At 43.0% G+C, this 23224-nt stretch overlaps 1 protein-coding gene across 2 annotated transcripts in view; it reads left to right on the top strand.

Annotated features, from left to right (window-relative positions):
- The window catches only part of LOC138605003 (regulating synaptic membrane exocytosis protein 1-like), an 89931-nt gene that overhangs the window by 35266 nt on the left and 31441 nt on the right, over positions 1-23224 (top strand). For both annotated transcript variants that reach the window (XM_069677071.1, XM_069677072.1), the window contains exons 3-13: positions 8511-8812; positions 9260-10155; positions 18057-18097; positions 18191-18301; positions 18463-18562; positions 19505-19628; positions 20112-20158; positions 20980-21095; positions 21184-21314; positions 22704-22875; positions 23028-23181. In XM_069677071.1, the coding sequence (XP_069533172.1) occupies positions 8511-8812; positions 9260-10155; positions 18057-18097; positions 18191-18301; positions 18463-18562; positions 19505-19628; positions 20112-20158; positions 20980-21095; positions 21184-21314; positions 22704-22875; positions 23028-23181 (2194 nt within the window). The remainder of the gene's footprint in view (positions 1-8510; positions 8813-9259; positions 10156-18056; positions 18098-18190; positions 18302-18462; positions 18563-19504; positions 19629-20111; positions 20159-20979; positions 21096-21183; positions 21315-22703; positions 22876-23027; positions 23182-23224) is intronic.

The following is a 23224-nucleotide window of genomic DNA, read 5'->3' as shown; positions in this document are numbered from 1 at the left end:
CTGAGTAATTTTTTTTTTTATGCCAAGTTTTGCTTACTTAAAAGCCAAACAGCAACTTTTCTCACCGACGGCCTCCGCAACCTGCATACTTCGCCAGAAGCCTCAGGCAGAGGCAGACCAGTGCAAATGTTACAGGACACACCGCACAAAGGAGCGCCCCAGACGCTAACTGGAATAGAAGAAGTTTATCGGAAAACCTGATAGACAATACATAATGTGACGTGTACGATATTTGAACTACTTTCATATATAATCAGGTTTCTTTAAAGTAATAATCTCAAAGATTTTCATTTAAATAAATGTCTGTTAAGTCACTATGTATCACAGAATGAGGTAACACAATGGCGATTGATTGATGATTTGCAGAATTATGGACTAGGTGTTTGTGGCGACAAAAAATCACAAGCGGTGCCCAGTAAGTGACGCATTTTCCTTCAGCCAGCAGTGGTTGGTCTGCCAGAGAAGGTAGGCGGAGCTAAGCGGCTGCTTTTCCGGTCTCTGCAAGTGTTGCGAGTAAACAGTAATCTACTATGGCTGAACAAACAAAGAAAAGATTGATGACTACAGATACAACTTCAAAAATAAGTGAAAATCCAAAGAAAAAGAAACAAATTAGACGCTCAGATGAAGGCAAACAGTCTAAAAGGAAAGCGACCGCCGGTGAGGAAAATCAAGAGTTACAACCGGAGCCAACCGCAGACTTCACACATGCAACACTAGCTCTTTTTACACTGTTATATTCCGTCTTCTATGTAAAATGCACGGAAAAGTGATGGTGGGGCGAAGTAGTTCCGCCTCTGAGCACTCATCAGAAGTAGTAACAGAGGTGAAACGGCATCTGTGTAAACAACAGATCTGGCAGGGCGGAACAGTGCAGTGTGTGTGTATTTGAAGCATGCGCTGATGTTTACACCTCGTGCACATTTCGCTTCCACAATGCTGGAGCGCTCTTTAAAAACACACTGGGGCGGCTTAACGCCGCTGTTGCTTGGTCCAATGTAGAATGACAAAGGTGGCATGAGGACGGAGCTTGGTTATGGCGCTGACGTGGCACCGCAGTGTAAAAAAGGCTACTGTTTGGATATCTGGGAAGTGTGCTCCCGCAATTACCGTTTATCGCCATAGGTGCCGCCAAAGAGAACTGATCTAAAAAATAAATTAAATGAAATTATGTAAATCAATTATAAGTACTGGTAACAAAAGGTCACACACTGAGCTGCTTTCCAAACAGAAGACGTCATTAAATAGCTGCAGTTTCAAGTTTAAATAAATCGCAGTATATGTGATAGAAAGGCTAATCTGTAGCTCTGAAGTGTGTGAAGAAGCTGATGTGTATTTGATAGCCCTCTCTGTCGAGCTGCCCTGCTATAGCTGGAGCTATAGCTGGTTAATGGCTGAATGTTTGTTTATGTGTGTTTAATGTCAGCTCCAGATGGCTCCCAGAATCGGAACAAACCGCTGACAAGCTGTCTGCTTTGTAAAGGAGCACTGCCTCCCAGTGGATAGAAGGCAGGCGCTGGGTCTACACACACACACACACACACACACACATTTGATGGTATTAAAAGAAATCATGAAGGATTTTTATGGTAATTTGAGCCAAACAGTTCCCTGGTGTTGTGACAAACGCCACAAAGCCCTGATTTAGAGCCAAAAATGCCCTCAACCACTCTGAAGATCTATTGCTGAAGGCCAAGAGAGGCATTGGTGTTTTGAGTGTGTGCCAGTTTTCACACTTTAGCTGTGAGTCACTGGAGTCAGGAATTCAGAATGTGCAATAAATACCAGATAGAAAAATCTAGTGTACATTATGCAAAAATTAGATATGATTCGAATATGACGTTACAGCACTTGTTAAGTTTAGCTGTCTTAGTTTTAGTAGTCTGGTTGTTTCTTTTGTTTATTTGTAAGTGTTTGATACCCTGTGTGGTTTGAATTCGTTTACAGCCTACAGCCAGCTTACCACACACAAACACACATCCAGACACACACACACACACGCGCGTTCAGATTCACACTGATACATCAACACAGTCTTACTCGCTTTCTGCATCAAGCTGACACTGCACTTTTTTTTACCGGAAGGGAGGATGCACTGCATAATCTCAATCATGTTTCTCAGTCCTAGATGACTAACCCGCCGCTCTCTCCTCCTCCTCACTCTCCACTCCTCTCTGGTGTCTGTTTCAGCCTCTGTAAATCTCTTTGTTCTCTTTTTCTGACCATTCACAGCATCTCCATTTAACTCCTCTCTGTTTTGTATCTGTCCCTGTAAATCTACCCCCACACAACGGTGCTGCTGCAAGCATCTCCTGGGCTAGGAAAATATGTGTTGATAAAGTAGACAAATATTACAACAACGCCTTGTTTGTGGAGCTGATAATATCACTTATTGTGATTAATATCACAGTTACAGTTTGTTTGTCTAATAATAGGACCACTTTCACTTGATCTGGCAAAAGCCAATAGCAACATGTGTAAGACGAGAACTAAATGCTTGTGAAGTGATTTTCAATTGTGTTACAGCTCCGACTATTACTCACCAAAGAGTCTAAATTAAAAAGCCAATGTGTGAATTTAAAGATGTTTCTTTTGGACATATCAGTGTAAAGTCCAGCTCTTGATTATTACAACTTAACTTTAATTTTTATAGTTTTGGCCATGATTCTATCAGAAAAAATAACACTGAATTCACAGTTAGTTGTTAGTTAGTTGCTAAGATCCAGGAAAAACATGTCTGAGGCTTCATCCAGGTGAGCTGTGTCCCAATTAAGGGGCTGCATCCATCGAAGGCCGTATTTGAAGGCTGATTGCGTCACAGCCGTGCGTCGCAGGCTCCTTAAGATGCAGCCGACAAACGCGTCCTCCTTTTCCCGGGCCATGACGGATCCATCAGGTGCATCGTTCGCGGCCCAAGGTATCCTGAGATTCGTTGCGTGCCAATTCAACTGAGATGGCGGACTCTTAAACATCCGAGGAATACACTTTTAAATGTAAACGTTTTTGGTTTCAACTCAATCGAATAGCTAGCGATTCCAATGTCAAAAATAACCAAAGGTGCCTTTAAATTTCCATGTATCTTTAAATTAATAGTTTAAATAAGTTACGTCAGCTACGATTGACCCTGCATGATTAGCTGCAGCCCCCAGTTGCAACCCCACTTCAAAAAATCCGAACTATCCCTTTGAGTGTTCGGTATTTTAAAAGACACTCTGCAAAGTCGGCCGGATTATTTTTTTTTGCTTGGTGCATTTCTTTAAAGCTATTGCTAGCCAAAATAAGCCGAGCAAATACGATCACAGTTACCTCAACATGCACCTTCCCAAAAATGCAAGCGCTAGCATTAGCTTGGCGCTGAATCCTCTCCAGCTCCACTCTCTCATCCAAATATGGTCACGTCTTGTTCCAGAGAAGGTTAGGGCAAAACAGAAACCCAGAAAGCAAAGGGATGGTTTATCGATGGGTTGACAAAATGTTGAAACTGTGATTTGTTACAGTTTTGGGAAACCCAGACAAATCATGTCCTGTTGCTGGCGGTGCAGATCACTTCCTTGTAGAGGGCAGTTGTATATGTTAAGTATTTTGTAATGTAATTTGCAGTACTAGTCAGGTAACGCAGAGGAGAGCGGTGAGAGAGACAGATCAGTTCCTCTGATCAGGAATGTAAAACCAGTGTGGATTTACAGCCACCACATCTGTGCTTTGCCTTCAGCCGTCCTCACCGCTGAGTGTGTTCGCCTGCTTCCGAGTTGATCTACTACCTTATTAGAGGAAATGGAGCATTATGTCTTTTGCGGTCGTCTTTCTTCCCACCGTTCGGGATTTACCATTCCCTGAACGATGGCAGTTTACACCCAGTGCTGCCTCATATGTCATTCTGTCGAGGTGTATGTCTGTGTGTGTGTGTGTTGACGGCAGGGTCACTGCACACGCTCACTGAAAGCCAACCACACCTTCCCCCCTGCCCCGCCCTCCCCCGTCGCTCCCATCTATTCTGCCCATTTAAAGAAAAGCTGATGTTCACACAATTCAGACCTAAATGAATGCTGCTCTCGCCGTGAGCTGCGGTTGAGCGTTGCTGCTGTCGGCAGAGCTGCGGCAGCAACAAACGTCTTCACCATTTTGTCAGCAGATGGATGGAGCAGCGCCGGGGGCGGGAGATGAAAGGAAGGGGGTGTGAGATGGAGAAGTATGAGTGACAGGTGTGTGGTGTCTTCATTTGTCAAGTCATTCAGGTGTGTCAGCTGAGCTAGAGGGCGAGGAGAAATGAAAGGAAATAAGAAAAGGAAATGAATGAGTAGAGGTAAGGAAATGGAATGACAGGAAAGGAGGAAAGGGAAGGTAAAATGGGAGGGAAAAAAGGGGCAGGATGGGAGGAATTAAAAGGCAAGGAATAAAAGACTGTAAAGGGAAAGAAAAAAGGAACAGAGAGGAAAGCTAAATTCAAATAAAAAGAAAGGAAAGGTTAAAGGGAAGAGGTAAGGAAAGATAGAAAGGGCAAGGAAAGGAAAGGACTATGGGAAAGGTAATGTAATGACGGGAAAGGAGGAAAGGGAATAAGGAAAGGAAAGAAAAGCACAAGAGAAGAGTGGAAAGAAAAGAATAGAGGAGGGAAGAATCAAAGAAAAGGAAGGGAGATATAAGACAGTAGGAAAGGGAAGGTAAAAGGGGGAGGACAAAACAATTAGGGATAGAAGGGAAAGAAATTAAGGAAAGGACAAAAGGAAAGGAACAGAAAGGTGAAAGGAAGCAGGAAAGAGGAGGAGGGGAAAAGAAAAGAAATATTGGAGAGGAATTACATGGTAAAAAAAGATAAGAGTCAAAGGAAAAGGGAGGCAAAGTTAATAATGGGTAAGGAAAGGAAATGCAAAAGAACAGGAAAGGAAAGGAACACGGGATAAAGGGAAGGAGAAAAGATGGGAGAGAAAAGGAAATAAGGTGAGGAAAGGGAAGATGAAAATGGAAAGAAAAGCTATATGGCACAAGGGAAGAAAGAAAAGGAATAAAGACGAGGAAACGAAAGCAAGGGGACAAAAGAAAAAGAAAGTATTAGTGTCTTAGGATGGGGGGGAAGAAAGGAAATAAATCTAATGGAAATTGAAAGATAGGAAAGACAGGATTGGAAGAAAAAGGGAGCCGAAAATGGTAAGGGAGGGCAGGGAAAAGAAAGAAAAGGAAAGGGAAAAAGAAAGGAAGGTAAGAGTAAAGGAAAGGAGAGAAAAGAGGAGGGGAAATATCCATGTTCAGGTTCCTATCATAACAAATGCTAACTGAAGGCATGCAGTCTATATAGCATCGTGCAGATTTTTAAGTTTCCTCCGCTGTCAATGTCCTTCAGTTGTGACACACACGCAGACAGACACACACACACACACACACACACACACACACACACACACACACACACACACACACACACACACACACACACACACACACACACACACACTGCTTTGTCCTATTTTCCGTGATTTGGTTACCATGGAGAAGCACATTTTTAGGCAGAAGGAGGTTGACATTATTTCATGAGAGAGATGGCACTGCTTATTCTCTCTACACACACACACACATCTCGCCTACAGGCAGTCGCCCACGCCACACTCTTCTAGGCAAGAAGGTTTCAGAAAATGTCCTACATATACATACTGTACACATATCTGCACATACACACACACACACACACATTCTCCCAGCACATCGAGCTCCACCGCGTGCAGTGAGGCAGCGAGATGAACTCGAGCTGACACCAGAGTGGGCTGCCTCTGGACCGAGCGAGCCGATTGGTCGGCTTAGCCGGCTCAGGGTCTGACATCACACTCCGGCTGGTCCGGCAGCAAGCATCGCTGCAGATACATGTGCCACACATGCTATAGGGTGGAGCTTTTACATCTTATGTACATAAACACACACACAATCAGTTCACGCACAATTAATTCCCCCTGTGATATCTTTCAGGCTATCCAGGAAAACAGAACACAATCACTCCAGTGAAGGATTATATGTATTATGTCCTTTGTGTGTGTGTGTGTGTATGTGTGTGTGTGTGTGCCCATGTGGTTTATAACTTCTTCATTGTTTACTACCCTCCCCCCATCTGTGCTGTATGCTCTAAAGCACATTACAAACACATGGAGGCGTGCCATAGGAAAAACAGATCTGCTGTCTCTCTTGGTTTAAAGCACACACAGGGCCCCTCGTCCCATGATGTTTATGCTCCTATATGATTCCCTTATTGAAGGATTAAGCTTGTGGATTACAGAATTTAGTTCACTTTTTTAGCAGCATCCAGCACAGCAACGTATAGATGCTCACAGGCCATCCAGATCTGAACATTTTCTATGCTAGGGCCAATATGATACTTGAGTTTTGATACCAACACCTAAATGATATCTGACGTTGTCGTAGTCAAGTGCAAGTGTTGCCAAAAGTTTGATAATTGTAAAATAACAGTTCTTTGAAGGGTAAAATAACAATTAGTTATAAAGAAAATAACAATTATAAGAAAAAATCCTTTCAGATCTCACATTGATTCCTAACTGGAAACTGGCTATGTAGTTTCATTTTTTTCTCAGTGCAAATGTCCTCATACTTGTTCTCTTTCTGAAAAGTTTCATTCACCTGCAATTCATTTACAGAAGAAGAAACCACCAGCAACAACCCCCCCCCCTCCTTTAGTGGCTGTACTTTTTAGTAAATCAAGATACCCTTTAGCATATGTTTCAAGGTACCCAAAACCCCATATATTAAGTTAGCTTTTAGCATGTCTTTTGCAAAGTGTGTCAATCTGCATAAAAAATGTAATTGCAGTGAACACTGTGGAGTTCTGGTCATGCCACTTGTCTGGATTTGAATGTATGATACTTAGCTGCAGCATGTGACTGCAAAGCTTAGAAACATTGAATATGGTTGAAACACATGCAGCCTTACAATAACATTGCAAATAAAAAATAGTCAAGATTTTAGGGATGCAGCTAGTGCTTTTGTTTCAGGATGTATTTACTGTACATACAGTAGTTTATCCCATCATGCACTGGTGCACGGGAAAAGAAGGCAGAGGCATCTGGGCTTAATCTCTAACCTGTGTAGTTGTGCCTGAGGGGGGAGATGGAGCAGGGAGGGGGCTTTAGGCTGGATGTTGGGATTTGTGAGCTGGTATTGTCAGATGATGATGAGTTGAATAATGGTGAGGAGCTGAAGGGATTACTGCCCACTGCTAATCTGTTGCCCCTCAGTTGAGGTAAAGAGGTGGAGAAAGTCTCAGAGAGAGAGAGAGACAGTAGAGTGTGGCTGGGCGGCTGCCTGACAGCTGTGGGCCGTGCGGGCAGCTGATTTACTTTAGATTAGTCTGGACATGCGCCAACTGGGATTCAATCAGGCCATGATGAATGTGCTTTGGCGCGCTGAGGGCTAAATGCTAACTGCTACACTGAGTGCTAACAGTCCATCCCACTGGTCGTCAAGGAGTTACAATTTGGGGTTTCTGGAGGTCCCAAGAGGTGTTTTTGTTTTTAACTTGTGCCAAGGTTGTGTGCGTTGGAATACAAGAGATGATTGTTTTTCCTCTTTGCTCTGGATTTATTCTCTGAAAATAAACCACTGGGATTATATACGGAGGAAGATAAATCCCGTTTCTGTGCTGTCGAAGTGAGGTGATATTCAGTAGCCATGGCTACATGTGAGTATTTGATGTCGTCTGTGTATTTGATTTAGAGTGAGAAGGAATCAAATTTAATCATTGCTTCTGTACATGGCTCGCATCATCAATCTTCCTTCACAATGATGCATTTCATAGAATTTTAGAGGTTAAATGACAGAAAATCATTGCTTGCTTGTGAAGCAGTGATGCACGGACTAGAATAGCTTTAGTCTTTCTCCTATTGGATGGAAACGTGTAGAGTGCAATAGCATTTAGAGCTCACTTTTTCTTCATCTTTTTCCACTACGGTATTACAGTATTCTCTGTATTCATGTTAAGTTTAATAATAAATCTTAAAATATTACAATTTATTAATGGGTTTCAATACAAAAAGGGGTCAAAAAGTTTGTAGCGATAGCAGGTGAAACATGACGTCTAAAGGGCTTCTATTGTCTTTGTAAATAGCAGATCAGAACTTGATTGGTAAAGCAGCACACGAGTCATATCTAGGGGCTCTCTGATGTTATGATAGCTGTTACAAAGGTTAGAGGGGAAAGCATGTGGAGTAATATATGGAGTAAATATGTTTTAGGCAAAAGAAGCTGATGAAGATGCTTATTCAAAGATGATGATGACATCAATGCTTTTAGGAGGAATTTTATTGTTCCCATTAAGTTAACAGCGTTTCATTTGTGTGTTGCTAGGCTATGTGTTGCAAAATAAAAAGTGTTGTATGAATGTTGACAATCCTGCAGATTTTTGTGTCACAGGCATGCCTAACCATGATTCTATTAGGTATTCCACATTTTAAATGTTCCTCTCTAATACTATTCGACTTGGCTTGAAAACACACTTGTCCTCTCCAACCCTGTAGGTGATGTGGGTATGCAACCTGTGCCGTAAACAGCAAGAGATTCTCACCAAATCAGGAGAATGGTTTTCGGGGGCCGGGGTGCGGCCTGGGAGCCTGGGTACCGGCTTGAACAACCCAGCCACGGGAGGTGAGGCTCAACGGGACAGGAAGCTACTTCGCTCCAGGTCCCAGGCCCCCCCCTCCAGCACCAACGCCAACACAGGGCTGCTGGACGGGACACAGCCACCTATCGGTGTTACTAGTGCCAAGGGTGCTGACACCATGCCTGGTTCACGGTCCCAAAGTGAGCCACCTAAAGAAAAGTAAGGCATCCAGATACACATGCTGAGCACATGTTGCAGTTACTAACACTGGAGGATGTTTTATACGTACAACCTGTACCCTTTATGTCATTAGCATGATGAATTGGAGAATGGGAACTATATTATTTCAAATCGGAGAAAGCCAGGAGTGCTTGTAGCTAAAGCTCCTGTTGTTTTTTAATCCCTGGGGTAAAAAAAGAATCAGCTCTGTGTCTGTTCTAGTTTAACCAGTGGAGAAGCTAGGTCACAGATATTTGTCTTGAGTGACTAAAGCTTTGCAACTATTAAGAGTGTTAGTACTACAGGATATTTCTGTACAAAACTCTTCCTGAGCATTTTTTTTTCAGATTACAAATCAGGGAAAAGATGCACCTGTGTTCATGTCTGTGACTGTAGATATGATAGACTGTAAGATATATCAGTATAATGAATCCTCTTCTTATACAGGAAAAGGCCAGTTTCCCTCCATGAACAAAATGGTAAGGGAGGAATGGGACGTGGAAGTGGCCGGAGAGCTGCTGGCAAGTTGCCATCTCAATCATCCCTGGATGAGCGAGTGATGTCTGGGGAAAGAGGAGAGAGACGGCTAGGAGATGGACGGAGGCTGGAGAAGATCCATTCTCAGCACTACGAGGATGGGCAGCAGAACTTGGATCGAACAGAATCTCACCGGAGACGCCCGGACGATGAGGAGCAGAGGGAACGTCAACGCCGTGAGGAGGAGTTCCAGAATCGCTATCGTAGTGACCCCAACCTGGCACGGTACCCTGTGAAACCACAGAAGGAGGAGCAGGAGATGCGAATGCATGCTAAGGTGTCCAAGGTCCGCCACGAACGACGCCATAGTGATCTGGCGATCAATGAGGTCGGACTGGGACCTGGTGAAGGAGGAGGTAGTGGAGGGGAGGTGCCTGATAACCGCCTGGCCAGGAGGGGTGGAGGTGGTGAGGGAGACCGCAAAGTCGTCTTGGAGAACCACCGAGCCTATTCTGTGGATAGGACCGTGGGGGGTGGAGGGGGAGCTCCAACTGGCGGAGGTGGAATGAGATCAGGATCTCAACCTGGGGGACAGGTGCCTCCAGATTGGGGTCCGAACAAAGGCCGCCTGGAGCCCGGCTTAACACGGACACCAAAGGACAAGGGTGGGGATAACCTGCTGAGGAAGGACTCTCAGAGCTCGGACCAGTCGGAGTCTTTGCGGCCGCCCCCTCCACGGACGTACAAGAGCAAGCGCGGAGTCAACAAGAGGCAGATGTCCATCAGCAGCTCAGAGGAGGAGGGCGGCTCCACGCCCGAATACACCAGCTGTGAGGACGTGGACATGGAAAGCGTCAGTGAGAAAGGTCAGTTGGACAGATGTGCTCACTCCACTGGCTTACTTCGCTAAATATAGCCAAAGTTCCATACCTTGCACTGTTTGCCGTCATCCATTTCCTTGCGTAGACATCGTTCCTTACTGATATTTGTTGAAGCTAGCTTTAAAGTCTTTGCTCTCCTTTTCTACTCACCAAAAATTGTTAACATTCCCATTATTAGTCTGCATATGTGATCCTCATTATGTCTGTATTTCTAATCATTGTCACAAACACTTTCAGCCTCTGCCCATATCACCCACTGTACACCCAGTACAGTGTGGGCGGGGTTAGAATTACAGCTGTAATAGGTTTGATGGCTAATTGTAACAGCTTATACTCAGTATTAGCTTTACGCGGTAAAACGATCCTGTTTGAATGATTTGACGAATGATCGGATGCATCTATTTTAGTGGATTGTTGAGCTTGTCCGGATGAAAGATGCTTGGGAACATTCAATTATCCTAAAATAGCTAAGTAAAATAAGAACGCCATAATCCTTCCATTGCCATGTACTTCCTCTTCCCACACTTTGTGGAACTAGCATCTAAAATAGCCTTGGTAGTAGATTGATAATAATGTGCATAAAACCCCTTAAGATAATTCTAATAGCAGCACATTCGGAGTGTAAAACTATACAATAAGTGAGAGGATGAAGCACACACCCAGCACACAGTGCATCACTATCCCTGTGTGTCATCTACACCTCTGTGCTGTGGCTAAACCCCGCTGCTCTCAGGACAGCTCTCATTTATTTGGAGAGTCCCTGTGATTTAGGCCAGCAGATTTGTGGAATTAGGCCAGTGGCTCGCATGCTACGTAATACTTCGCAATCATCCAGCTGCAACAGCCAACCGTGGAGCACTAGCTAAAAACAAGCCGGGCTGTCGTTTACCCTGCTGCATGCTTACAGTTGGCTTCTCTGTTTTAGTGTTTTTTGCAGCTCATGCCCGTTAGAGAAGCGGTGCTAGGTCATACTAAAAGCCATGAAAGAGGGTCTAACTTTGAGAGGCAGTAGGTAGACTTAGCTTTGCTCCATCAGCTTATCTTTTTTCACTGGTCACAGGGGGGGCCTGTTCCAGATGTTTTAATCCAGATTACTAGGGACTGGTAATGGGTAGATGGTGTGGATTGAGATGATTAGCTGTTTTAAACACTCTGGTGCTAGCTGGGCTTTAAAACAGGATGTCTCCTTTTACTCTCATGAGTGGCATGAGGCAGGTTTTGTAGGATGATGAGCAGTTTCCATACAGTTAAGTGAAGTGGTAACACAGGGTCATGTATTAGTTTTCTTTTTTTAGAAGAAACCACTTTTTATAGAACGTTGTTGGGTGTTTGGGTGTCAGCTGACTAAGCTATTGTGTAGATTTACAGTCCTGCAAGAGAGGCATGAGATGGTGTGGGTGTTACTGCAGGTTTATGAGATGTTGTATGCAATTATGTGCCTCATAATTAAAGTGTGATGGCCCCACAATTAAAAGATCTTTGTTAGACCATTACTATTACTCAAACCAATGAACTTTACAAACACAAATGGTGGATTTCTGTCACATTTTCCACATTAAGTTGTTTAAGGTTTTACTGGTTACTTTATTTCTCATTTCGCCTGAATTTTCCCTCTTACTCTGCAGTGTTTTAATGGCTCAGAACTAAGAATAAGCAACACCAGTTGCTTAGCTGGATGCTCGTATCTGAACTCCTAATTAAAGCCCAGCGTGGGACTGTTTTCTTAATCCTGCTCCCGCCCGCTCCCGTTGGATTTCTGACCATTACCGCCCGCTCCCACATGGTGTGTTTTCCCGCCCATACCCGCAAAGATTCTGAACATTCCTGCCCGCACAGTAGAGTTCAATTGATTTTGTTTCTTCTCCCGTCCTGCAGGGAGTAAACATTATTTTATTGTTTAGTATTGATATAGAGAGGCGCAGGGCACAAAACTCTGGTGATGCCAGAAGACGAGGAAAAGCACACACGCCTGCTTTACCTCAGGGTGATTCCTGCTCGAGCCACGCATTGAACCAAAACAGCCAGAGACTGACACCAAGCTCTGCGTCGTGCGCACTCATTCTGATGCACGCTCCCTCTAATACACGCAGAAACAGACACATACTTAGAAACACACAACTTAGAGGTAAATTTATTATTAACCTCAAACATAACCAACTACCTTTGGCACTGACAATCGTGCCCACAGACATTAATACACTATCCGGTGTCCATTACGCACGCACAATACAGCCATGTGATCCAGCAGCAACAATAAGTAAATAAACATTTATAGCCGACCTATAATACTAATTAAGTTACGCTGCTGTGCCTTGTGCGTAAACATACACAGTGTCTCTCTGGTTTCTGCTGGGCAGTGGGATTGCTTTAATGGCTTTTAAAACAATAAAATGGGCGCAATAAAATGCAAGGAGTGGGATAACTTTCAGGACTTTCATTGAATTCTGTACAGTCATGTAGGCAAAGAGGATGTGTGAAAAGTCTGTTCAGCTGGTGTTTATTCTTAATACACAAAGTTATTTCAAGACAGTCTGATCATTTACAGACATAAAGACTCTAATTTCTACAATTGTCATCCCGCAAAAATCCAGCCATTTATTTTTTGATCACCTGCTCCCGCATGCAGCAAAGTTTAAACCGCTCGCTCCCGCAAGATTTGCATTGGTTCCCGCGGGACACACCGGGTCCCAATCCCAATGTAGTCCTCTACTCCTAATATTCTCAAAATAGTAGTAGAAGTAGGGGTGTACGATGTTTCATGACGCTGTATCGATTGTTGCAACCTCAACATACAAAAGTTTAAATGCAAAGACTTGTGGGTTTTTTTTTCGACAGTGTTTTTTTTGCAGTCATAAAGAGTTCAATATATCCCCCTCCTTACAAAATCACAACTTATCACAATATATATATTTGCTTACTCACACATCCAGCTGTTAGTGATCGTTTGGAGTTGTTATTTCGGCCAACTGCCAAAGCAAGGTCCCACATTTAACCTCTTTTAACTCTGCCTATGATCTTTGCCAACTCCTGAGGGACTGTCTGTCTCTTTAGCCACTAAATGCTCCACTGTTTTCACTAGCTCATCTTGGCCTATGTCTATCAGTGTCTATTCACTATTTGGTGCTGAGCAGGAAGTGTAGAATGGACACTCACTATAAAGCTTAAATGAGCTGCAGATTCAGGTGATAATTCTCGCTATGCTGATCACTAAGCAAACACTTTTACATTGTCACACTGTTTACACATTGGGCCCTTTTTAAACTATTATAGGGCATGTCCAACCTTCTTTCGCTCGATAAAGGGCACACTATCTTTTTTGCTGCTGGATCACATGACTGCACTCTTTATGGACACTGGTCAGTCTGCATTGATATTTGTGGGCACAACTGTCCGTGGCATTGGTAGTCATTTGAGGCAGATTATAAATTTACCTCATAGTTGCGTATGTGTTTCTTTCTAAATAAAAAAGTGAGTTTGCTTATCAGAAAAGGTGCCGATGAGTGAGAGCATGGTATTGGTCTCAGGTTAAAGTTTTTCGCCAATGCAGGGCTCGAGTAGAAGCCTTCACGAGGTGAAGCAGGTGAGGAGGTAGCAATGAGTGTGTCCTCATCTTCTGGCATGCCCAGAAGCCCGCACAATGTTGAAAGCGTTTCAAATATGCCAAGAAATTATGGTAAGGAAAAGCTTGCAGTCCCGGTCCACCAGTGAGCATCATAATGTAGTGACATTAGGAGCAGCCGCCCAGGACAGTATGTTAATAAAACATGTTAATATTTCAAGTTTATACCTTACAAAATATATGTAGACCTAAATAATCTGTCAAATAAATGAAAAGGTTTTAAAATACACAGATTTAATACTTTAATACTGTTTGCACATACAGCTCAGATTACAAGCTTTGCTTTTAGCTCTCATCTCAAAGCAGGCACGATGTATAAGAGGACGTTGTTATGTAATTTTCATGAGAAACAGTAGGTTATATGTTTAAAGAATCGTCACAGCAGGATTAATGTAAACAGTGTTTACTTTGCGGTGTCCTATACTGCCCAATAAACAGCGTCCCACCAGATATACAAGAGTATATCCCAGATTGAGGCTTTATGACACTGCAGCTTGAAGTAAAATGGAAGCAGGGAGTGATTCAGTGTAATTGGGTTACGTCCTTGGTGTAAAGAAGAACACAAAGGTGATAATGGTGAGGAAATGGAAAGGGGAAGTCTGGCGTTGGGATGACACTCTCCTAGTGAGCTGCACTTAGTTACTGTGTGTGTGTGTGTGTGTGTGTGTGTGTGTGTGTGTGTGTATGTGTGAGAGAGATAGAGAGAGAGAGAGAGAGAGAGAGAGAGATATTCCCACATTTACATTACTTACCTATAAAGTCCCCAAAGAATCAGCATGAAAATTTACTTTTGTATTTTACTGTTCTGACTGTGTTGGTGCAGAGAGCAATGGTGTGGACACAGACATCCATAGGCCTTATATGGGGATGCCAGCCTACTGGTCTGTGAACTTGCTGGGATCTGCCAGCTCTTGTTGTGGTCATCAGTGAAATTATCATTTTTTTCAAAATAAAAGCAGCTATTTTTTTCCTTAAAAAATGGAAACAATAACAAACGGTGAATGGTAAATGGACTGTACTTACATAGCGCTTTACTCATCTTCCGACTACTCATAACGCTTTTACACTACATGTCACTTTTGCCCTTTCACACACATGCTGATAGCAAAGGCTTAACTGCCAATCTCCAATCAGGATCTACAGGCATTCACATACCGAAGTCTATGGGGTTCAGTGTATTGCCTACGGTCAGGGATCGAACCACCAACCCTCTGATAGAGAGTATTAATACAATTCTTACTTTAAACCATAATAAAGATAGCCTTTTCTTCTCTTTTCATTGCTACCAAATCCTCTTCACCCAGCTCTCTCTGAGGGGACATCCAGTGTGACAGGCTGGAAAATGTACTGTGACAAGACAATATGTCGATGGCAGAGCACTGAGGCTATGATATCCCTGGGTGATAAAAACTGAGACCAGAACGGCTCCTGGCCCCTGGCTGACCAGTCAGCTGGCCTTAGTCAGCGTCTTGCTGGCCATTTGGCCACAGTAGAGATTCTTATTGTTTCACTTTCATACAGCCTACAGTGTCTCTCTTGTCTTCAATCTCTGGCCTGATCCTGGTTCAAATTAAAACGTGCTCTCAGAATCTCAGACCTGCTGGCACACCTTTTTATTGTGGCACAATTCATGGTATGAATTATGGAGCATTAACTTAGGAGCTTCACTTATCTGATAGAGAGTTTGGTGACACAAAGACATCTCTGTTTTTTTGTGTGCCATTAATGTAAAGGACAGCTGAAGAGAGACAGGAAGCGTGGGGAGTGTTTTTGTTTGGATAAAAGAAGCTTAAAACAAGTTGAAGGAAGTTCAAGATCTTGTCATGTAGAGATTTTTTTGTTGGTGGGATTTTGTTAAGCTTGTGTGCTTTAATGACTAAAATTGTAGAAAGAGCAGATCCGTGCACTCGATGCTCTATGACACACACAACTCCCCCCACACACACAAATACACACCCACAAACACTGCTCATCAAAAACAATACTACATTAATACCTGCAGTGAGCTGATCCTTTGATGTAGCATCAGTTAGAAGAGCAGCCCAGATTTTGTAATCTGCCCGGCGTGTTCATCCTCCAAAACCAAAAACCCAGACTCAGCAAGTTCAAACTGCAGAGTCAGCATTTATCCTCTGAAGCATTCTCGGTGGACTCTCAGATTTGAGATTAGCAGCACCGGAGTCATGTCTACTCAGACTTATTCTGAACTCTATCACCTTTGTTCTTCTTAGCCAACCTGTCAGGGCAGTCAATTTCTTCTCACTGAATATCACAAAAAGTGTTTTTGACAAAAGGCAGTGCAGGTGTTGCATATATGCCCCATAACTTTTGAGCTCTTTTCTCTCCATTCCTTCTGTCTTGTGCAAGAAACTTCCGAAGCATTTGTCGGAAGCATTCGTTTACCTTGAAACTTAGCTTCCTACAAAAGTCTTTTAAGTCCCCGCCTGATGTCGTCTTGCTGTTTTATTCCTGTGGAGGAAAAGTGGCCGTGAACATCGCAGGCTGCTGTGGTCTGATGCTGGGCCAGTTAGTTCTTCTACTCGAGCCGACCATCTGTCGGTGTTAATGAGAGCTGGGCCACTCTGACAGTGACTGCTGTCTTTGTCCCTGCCAGGCTCTGGCAGGAGTCTTGGACATGTTAACATGCAGCACAGTGAATGAGTTTGATTATGAATGAAGTTAGTTTTATACAACTCTGATACTGCAATGACATGGCTTATTATCACAGTACCATTATTATATATCTTTGTGGTTTGTTCCCCTCTATTTAACATGCAATCTCTAAAAGGGCGCAGCATTTTGAGGAGGAGCAGAGAAATTCAGTCTTATTACAACACTTTCCATGGGAAGAATCTGGTTTGTAAACACATCAAGTCCCTGAAGTCCCAAGAGATGGCTTTTTTCTGCTATGTTCAGAGGGTTCAATGCATAACATCATAATCAATACATTTTCATAATATGTGTTTTTTGTTGCATTTGATGGTGCATTTATGCTACCCGTGCTGTTCTACTCCCCCTCTAACGAGTGTTTGTAGATTTTATTGGGCTAACAAACATCCACATAAAACCCAACCCCCTCCTCCCTCCCATCCCCATGGTTCCTGCCAAAAGGAAGATACCTTTGAGTATTCCCTTATATGTGTTTGAAAGTGACCAATGTGTAATGTGGACGGTAAGGATGGAAAGATAAACCCATCCTCTCATTAGACTGTACGATGCAAGTGAACACAGCCACTATGATTTCACCCAGTTGTTTGTGGACTGTTCACTTGAGAGAAGCCAGGTTAATCAAGCGTTAAGTATTCAGCTAGCCCTGGCTTCCTTAGCGAGATGTATCCCCAAATCACGCTTTCTGTGTTATAAATTGGTATGCTAATCGGTTTAGCAAATAGCAGGATATAAACAAAATCTACTGATTGAAAAAGAGTGTATTTTAACACATCTGTACAACAACACTGTATTTGATATTTTCCAAGTCACTACTACTTGTCAGCCATAAGGGAGCAGCGCTCTAATTCATACACTGATTTATTGCCTATTTTACCCAAAATGGGACCAAGAATTATTAAATGACTATCATGGTTTAGTGAAGACTTGAAAGTAGGTATTTAGATAAATCCGTCCATCCATCCATCTTCTATACCGCTTATCCTGTTCATGGTCGCGGGTGTCTAAAGCCAATCCCAGCTGTCATTGGGCGAGAGGCAGGGTACACCCTGAACTGATCACCAGTCAATCACAGGACTGACAAATAGAGATAGACAACCTTTCACAATCAGACTCACACCTACGGACAATTTGGAGTCACTAATGAACCTGACGAGCATGTCTTTGGACTGTGGGAGGAAGCCGGAGTATTAGGAGGGAACCCGGGGAGAACATGCAAACTCAAACAGAAAGTGAGGCGACAGCACTAACCACTGCACCAACATGCAGCCCTATTTAGATAAATCCAACAGGAAAATGTTTGCTAAAACTTCTTTTCTTTTTGCAACCACTGGAGTCGCCCCCTGTTGGTCATTAGTATAAATTTGGGTTTACGGCACTTGCCCCAGGCTTGACTTGTCAGACCTGGAGTCTACGTCCACTTCCTATATACAATCTATAATTAAACTGGACAATGAAAGGGAGAGGCCCCAAAAACTGTGTCAAAATCTCATTTTCATTTTATGTAAAAGATATATATTACTCAGTCTTTGATTCCTGGAATTGAAATATATTTACTGGAGTTAACATATTTCCCTCCTCTTTCTTTTTCTCCATACAGGTGACTGGGATTGTCATTCTCTAGATCCTACAGTGTGGCATGTAAGTTTCAGCAAAACACAACAGATTTGTGACAGAATGTGCTTTTTTGCCTTTATAATTAATAACATAAAAACACATGCAACGTTTCTGCAGCATCCAGTAACGTGGCAGCCGTCCAAAGAGGGTGATCACCTAATCGGCCGAATCACACTCAGCAAGAGGTCGGCCATGCCCCGGGAGGCTGGCTCGCTCCTCGGCCTAAAAGTAAGCAGGGAATCATTCCACTTTAAGACCTGGTTCACACATTGCTTGTATACAATTTGTTAGTGTTTGTTTTACTTCAGTTGAGTCCACTAAACATGTATGTTGAATAGTGCTTCTGTTCCGAATCCAACATGAACCTCTTCTCTGTCCTTTATCTTTAGGTGGTAGGAGGGAAGATGACAGAGACAGGGAGACTCGGGGCCTTCATCACCAAAGTAAAGAAAGGCAGCCTGGCAGATGTCGTGGGACATCTACGAGCAGGTGAGAATTCTTTTTTTATACATTTTTTATAAAGTCTATCTGTAATCTTAGCCTAGCTGTCTGGAAATTAATATTCTCCAGGGGACATGATTTGTTTTTGACTGATAAAATTGGTACTGTAATTCGATTGGTGCAATATCTATGCAGTGAAAATAGTAATTCAAAACGGACACATGACAGCTGATATTGCTTAGTATTATAATCTGAGCACTCCCTAGCTAACTCCGTTTCCTGATTCCTACCATATGATAATGTACAGAGTGGTGAAGTGACAGGCCACTGCATGTTGCTGTGAGTGTTGACAGTCATTTGCCATCAGACCCATGACAGAGGGACAGCTGATGCTGGCCAAACACCCCTCTCTTTTGTTATAAACATTGTGCGCAGAAGCTGCAGATGATTAAGCAGATGCTGAAATGACATGAACAAAAAAGTCCAGTGCTAACATTAGCAAGCTATGCTAAGTAGCTACACAGCTTAATAGCGTCTCATGTCCAACTGAATTGAAAAGGTTGATTTGCCTTATAAATGTTAAATGTTAAGGGACACTGTGATTGCTTTTATTTTTAAACCTTAATATAGACAGGTAGTCTGAGTAAGGCAGGAGGTGTCATTCTTAAAAGAAACATCTACAGGTTATAGCTAACACTACGTGGTCTTGTTGAAAAAGGTACACAATTAGGCTAATAACAGTACATTCACCATGCATTAGTGCAATAGTGATAGCAAAGATTTAAAGGTATTCCTTTACAGAAATATAAAAATCATTCTATCTTCCCTTGAAAACTTGCACAGAAATCTAACTTTACAGAGACAATCAAACATTAAGTGACTTTTACATGTACAATTCTATCCATGTACCTGGCTTTTTACTGTCAAATGTTATGCAAGACAAGTCGCTGGCAGGATCTTCATTGTGTGTGTCGGCCATCTTGGTTCCAGGGGATGAAGTGCTGCAGTGGAATGGGAAGTCGTTGCCGGGACTAACAAAGAAAGAAGTATACAACATTATCCTTGAATCCAAAGCGGAACCACAAGTGGAAATAGTTGTTTCAAGGCCTATTGGGTAAGCCTAATGTTCTTAATATATGATAAATATTACTTAAGAGCTTCAGTAATGGTATTGATTCTTTTTCTGACAGTATTTTTGATATGTCTCCTTCCTTTATCTAAAAGCTCTATCCACCGAATTATGTCCAAAAACTTCTTGAGAAAAGTGTATAGAGCATATCAGTAAGTAGTGTTGATTTAATGGCTGGAGCCCTTTCCTGTCATGTCTTCCCTGAAATCCTGAGATCCAAAAGAAACATAATTTTCCAGCTGTCCACCTCTCCCCTACAACCCACCATGTTTAAGATGTAGATGTGCATTAGACTGACTGCTTGCTTCTCTTCTTCCATGCAACTGTTGTTTGACATGAGCCTTTTACTCATTCATTTTTTAAAGATGAATGTACACTACAGTCCTGTCTTTACATTTCAAGTATTTTGATGTATATTGAATGCCTTAGAAGGTGAAGGATTTACTGACTCTCCTTCTCCTTTTACAGAGACATCCCAAGAATCCCAGAGTCATCCCACCCTCCTCTAGAATCTAGTAAGTTTTAATATTAGTTTATTAGTTATATTTCCATTGTTAACAACGATTGAAAGTAGCCTTTGAAGACTTTACTTGTTATGCAGCTCTGGTTGTAAATTTTGTTTAGTTTTTGCCTGCGCCTGGCCTGCAATGCGCCTAATCCTGATACCAATTCCTATGGATTTGGCAGCTTACAGACGGCTGCTCCATGTAGTTTACAGGCTGTGCCTTGCCAACCACCATGGGTCAAGGCACGGCCACCAGATGCTCACAGTAGAGCTTTCCTTTCAGGTATGGCTCCAGGGTTCTCGGTTCCCAAGTTTGTGGCAAGGTACTGCAGCTCCCAATCCCATTTTTAGTTTGGACTCTCCCCTGACCTGGACCAGTAGGCTTAAGACAGCCTACCAGGGGCTGCTGACTCTGGCAACACAGCTCCCAGGTTCACACAAAGAAAAGCTTTCTTATGACCAATTGGTCTATGTTCCAACCCTCACCTATGGTCATGAGCTTTGGGTGAAGGTAAAAAGATCATAGAAACAAGTGGCCCACATTAGTTAGGGGTGGCTAAGCTCAATCGTTAGTGAGAAGGTGAGGAGCTAAGACATCCAGAAGGAGCTCCATGTAGAGCTGCTGCATCTGACCAGGATGCCTTCTGGGTGGCTTCCTGTGGAGGTTTCCTGGGCACAACCAACTGGTAGGAGACCCCTGGATAGAACCAGAATACGCTGGAGGTATTATATATCCCATCTGGCCTGCCACTGCAACTCTTTCTCAGAAAACCCGAAGATGGATGAATGGATGGATGGATGGTTTATTATAACAAGTGTGCTCTTCAACAGCTGGCTCCAGTTCCTTTGAGTCTCAAAAGATGGACCGTCCTTCTATATCAGTGATGTCCCCTACCAGCCCTGGGACCCTCCGAGACCTCCCTCTGGTACTGCCTGGACAGCTCTCTGTAAGTATCTGACAGCGAAGGGGCACAGAGGAATGGTTCATGTGAATGGATATTGATAGAGGCTAACTGTCTCCATGCACTTTTACAGGTGAAGCTGTGGTACGACAAAGTAGGCCATCAGTTGATTGTCAACGTCCTCCAAGCCATAGACCTGCCAACCCGACTAGACGGACGACCTCGGAACCCTTATGTCAAGATGTACTTCCTGCCTGATAGGAGGTAACGTCAGTTATACATAATGTGTCTTCACACCAGGGGGACATACACCATATTTACGCAGTGGCAATTTTCCCCTCATGTTGTGCTCAGGGTGGGAAACCCAAATGCTGTTATCAAACGGATAATGTTGTTCAGCTGTGTTGGAGTTTGAGAATTGTAGGGAATCTGACAAAGTAGTATAATTTCATCGGTTAAAGATTGATTGATTGGCTACTGAGAAACATGTGAAATCTGGTAGGATGTCCTATTTCAAAGTAAGAAGTCTTTTTTGACAACAGCTTCCATGAGACAACAGTTTTGGTAGCATTAAACCACTTCCTAGTTAACCTCACTGTTTGATAGAGTGCTACACAATACTAGCGTGTTGTAACACAATTTTAAAATGTATGCCTTCCCTATCCTATTGTGTAACACTGTCAAATTGTTATTTAGTAAGGAATGGTTGAAGACAACCATTAGCTGGTGTCTTACAGTAGCCAATGGTTTATCAAATAGGTTGTTAACTTTAAAGTTTGTTCCAAATGCTCTTCAGAATTTCACTGTGCATTATCTTTTCTGTTGCTGATCAATCTGGAAGCATGAAATGATAATATTTGTCAGATTCCGTACTCTAATATGACTTGCAAACTGCAACACAACAGTAAATGGTAAATGGACTGTAGTTTTATATCGCGCTTACACTACATGTCACATTCACCCATTCACACACTCATTCACACACTGATGGCAATGACCTGTGCCAGGTGCCAATTTCCAATCAGTATTTATGCATTCATACCCAATGGCCATGCCAACGGGAGCATTTTGGGGTTCAGTGTCTTGCCCAAGGACACTTCGACATGTGACTGTAGCAGTCAGGGATTGAACCCCCAACTTGAGAGACGACCTCTACTACTGGGCCACAGCGCTACCAGTTAAATAAGTCTTTTGATAACAACAGCAACTTCACACACTGCGTGTGAAATTAGAGGAAAATGGCGGCCTAGTGTGTATGGGGAATGGGCTTGTTGGTTAGGAAAGGGCCTTTCTATGATGAGTCTGCATGTCCTACCTGTGTTAGCGTGGGTTTCCGACTGGTGCTTTGGCTTACCCATCAACCATCAAAGAATTAGGTTAATTACCTTTTCAAGCCCTTGACCAAGGCACTGGATGCCGCACAGTGGCTGCTTCTCATACTAGAAGGATGAAAGAACACATTTTATTATGGCCACCAATAGAGGATACCTTAAACTTATAGTTTTAATTTGAAGCATACATTTCAGTACATTAACGCTGTCAATTTACCATCTTCCATTCTTGTTATTATACAGTAACATTTCAGGAGCATGTCTGTGCAGAAGCATGCTCTCCTTGATGTCTGAGCTCAGTGTGTTCTCGCCTTTGTTCCAGTGATAAGAGTAAACGGCGGACCAAAACAGTGAAGAAGAGCGCTGAGCCCAAGTGGAACCAGACCTTCCTATATTCCCACGTTCACCGGCGAGACTTTAGAGAACGAATGTTAGAGATCACAGTGTGGGACCAGCCCAGAGTCCAGGAGGAGGAGAGTGAATTCCTGGGAGAGGTAGGAGACACATGATATCCATGTCCTATTTTTCACAATGGTCTCAGGTTCAAATAGAGCTGTTTTACCTTCTTAATAAGTGTATCATCTGTGGATCCACAAGACTGCTTCTATTTTACTCAACCCTCTGACTCTTACACCCTCTCTCTCAGATCTTGATCGAGTTGGAGACGGCCCTGCTGGACGATATTCCTCACTGGTATAAACTCCAGACACATGATGTGTCCTCTATACCTCTGCCCCAGCCGTCCCCGTATCTCCCACGCAGACACGTCCATGGAGACAGCCCGAGCAAGAAACTACAGAGTATGTTTTGTTGTACTATCTATACAGGCAATGTGTTTATAAA

This window comes from Semicossyphus pulcher, unplaced genomic scaffold (assembly GCF_022749685.1).
Source record: "Semicossyphus pulcher isolate SPU_LCO1_2020_fin unplaced genomic scaffold, fSemPul1.0.p SCAF_27, whole genome shotgun sequence".
Lineage (NCBI taxonomy): Eukaryota > Metazoa > Chordata > Actinopteri > Labriformes > Labridae > Semicossyphus > Semicossyphus pulcher.
This window is presented reverse-complemented; position numbering and strand designations above follow the sequence as displayed.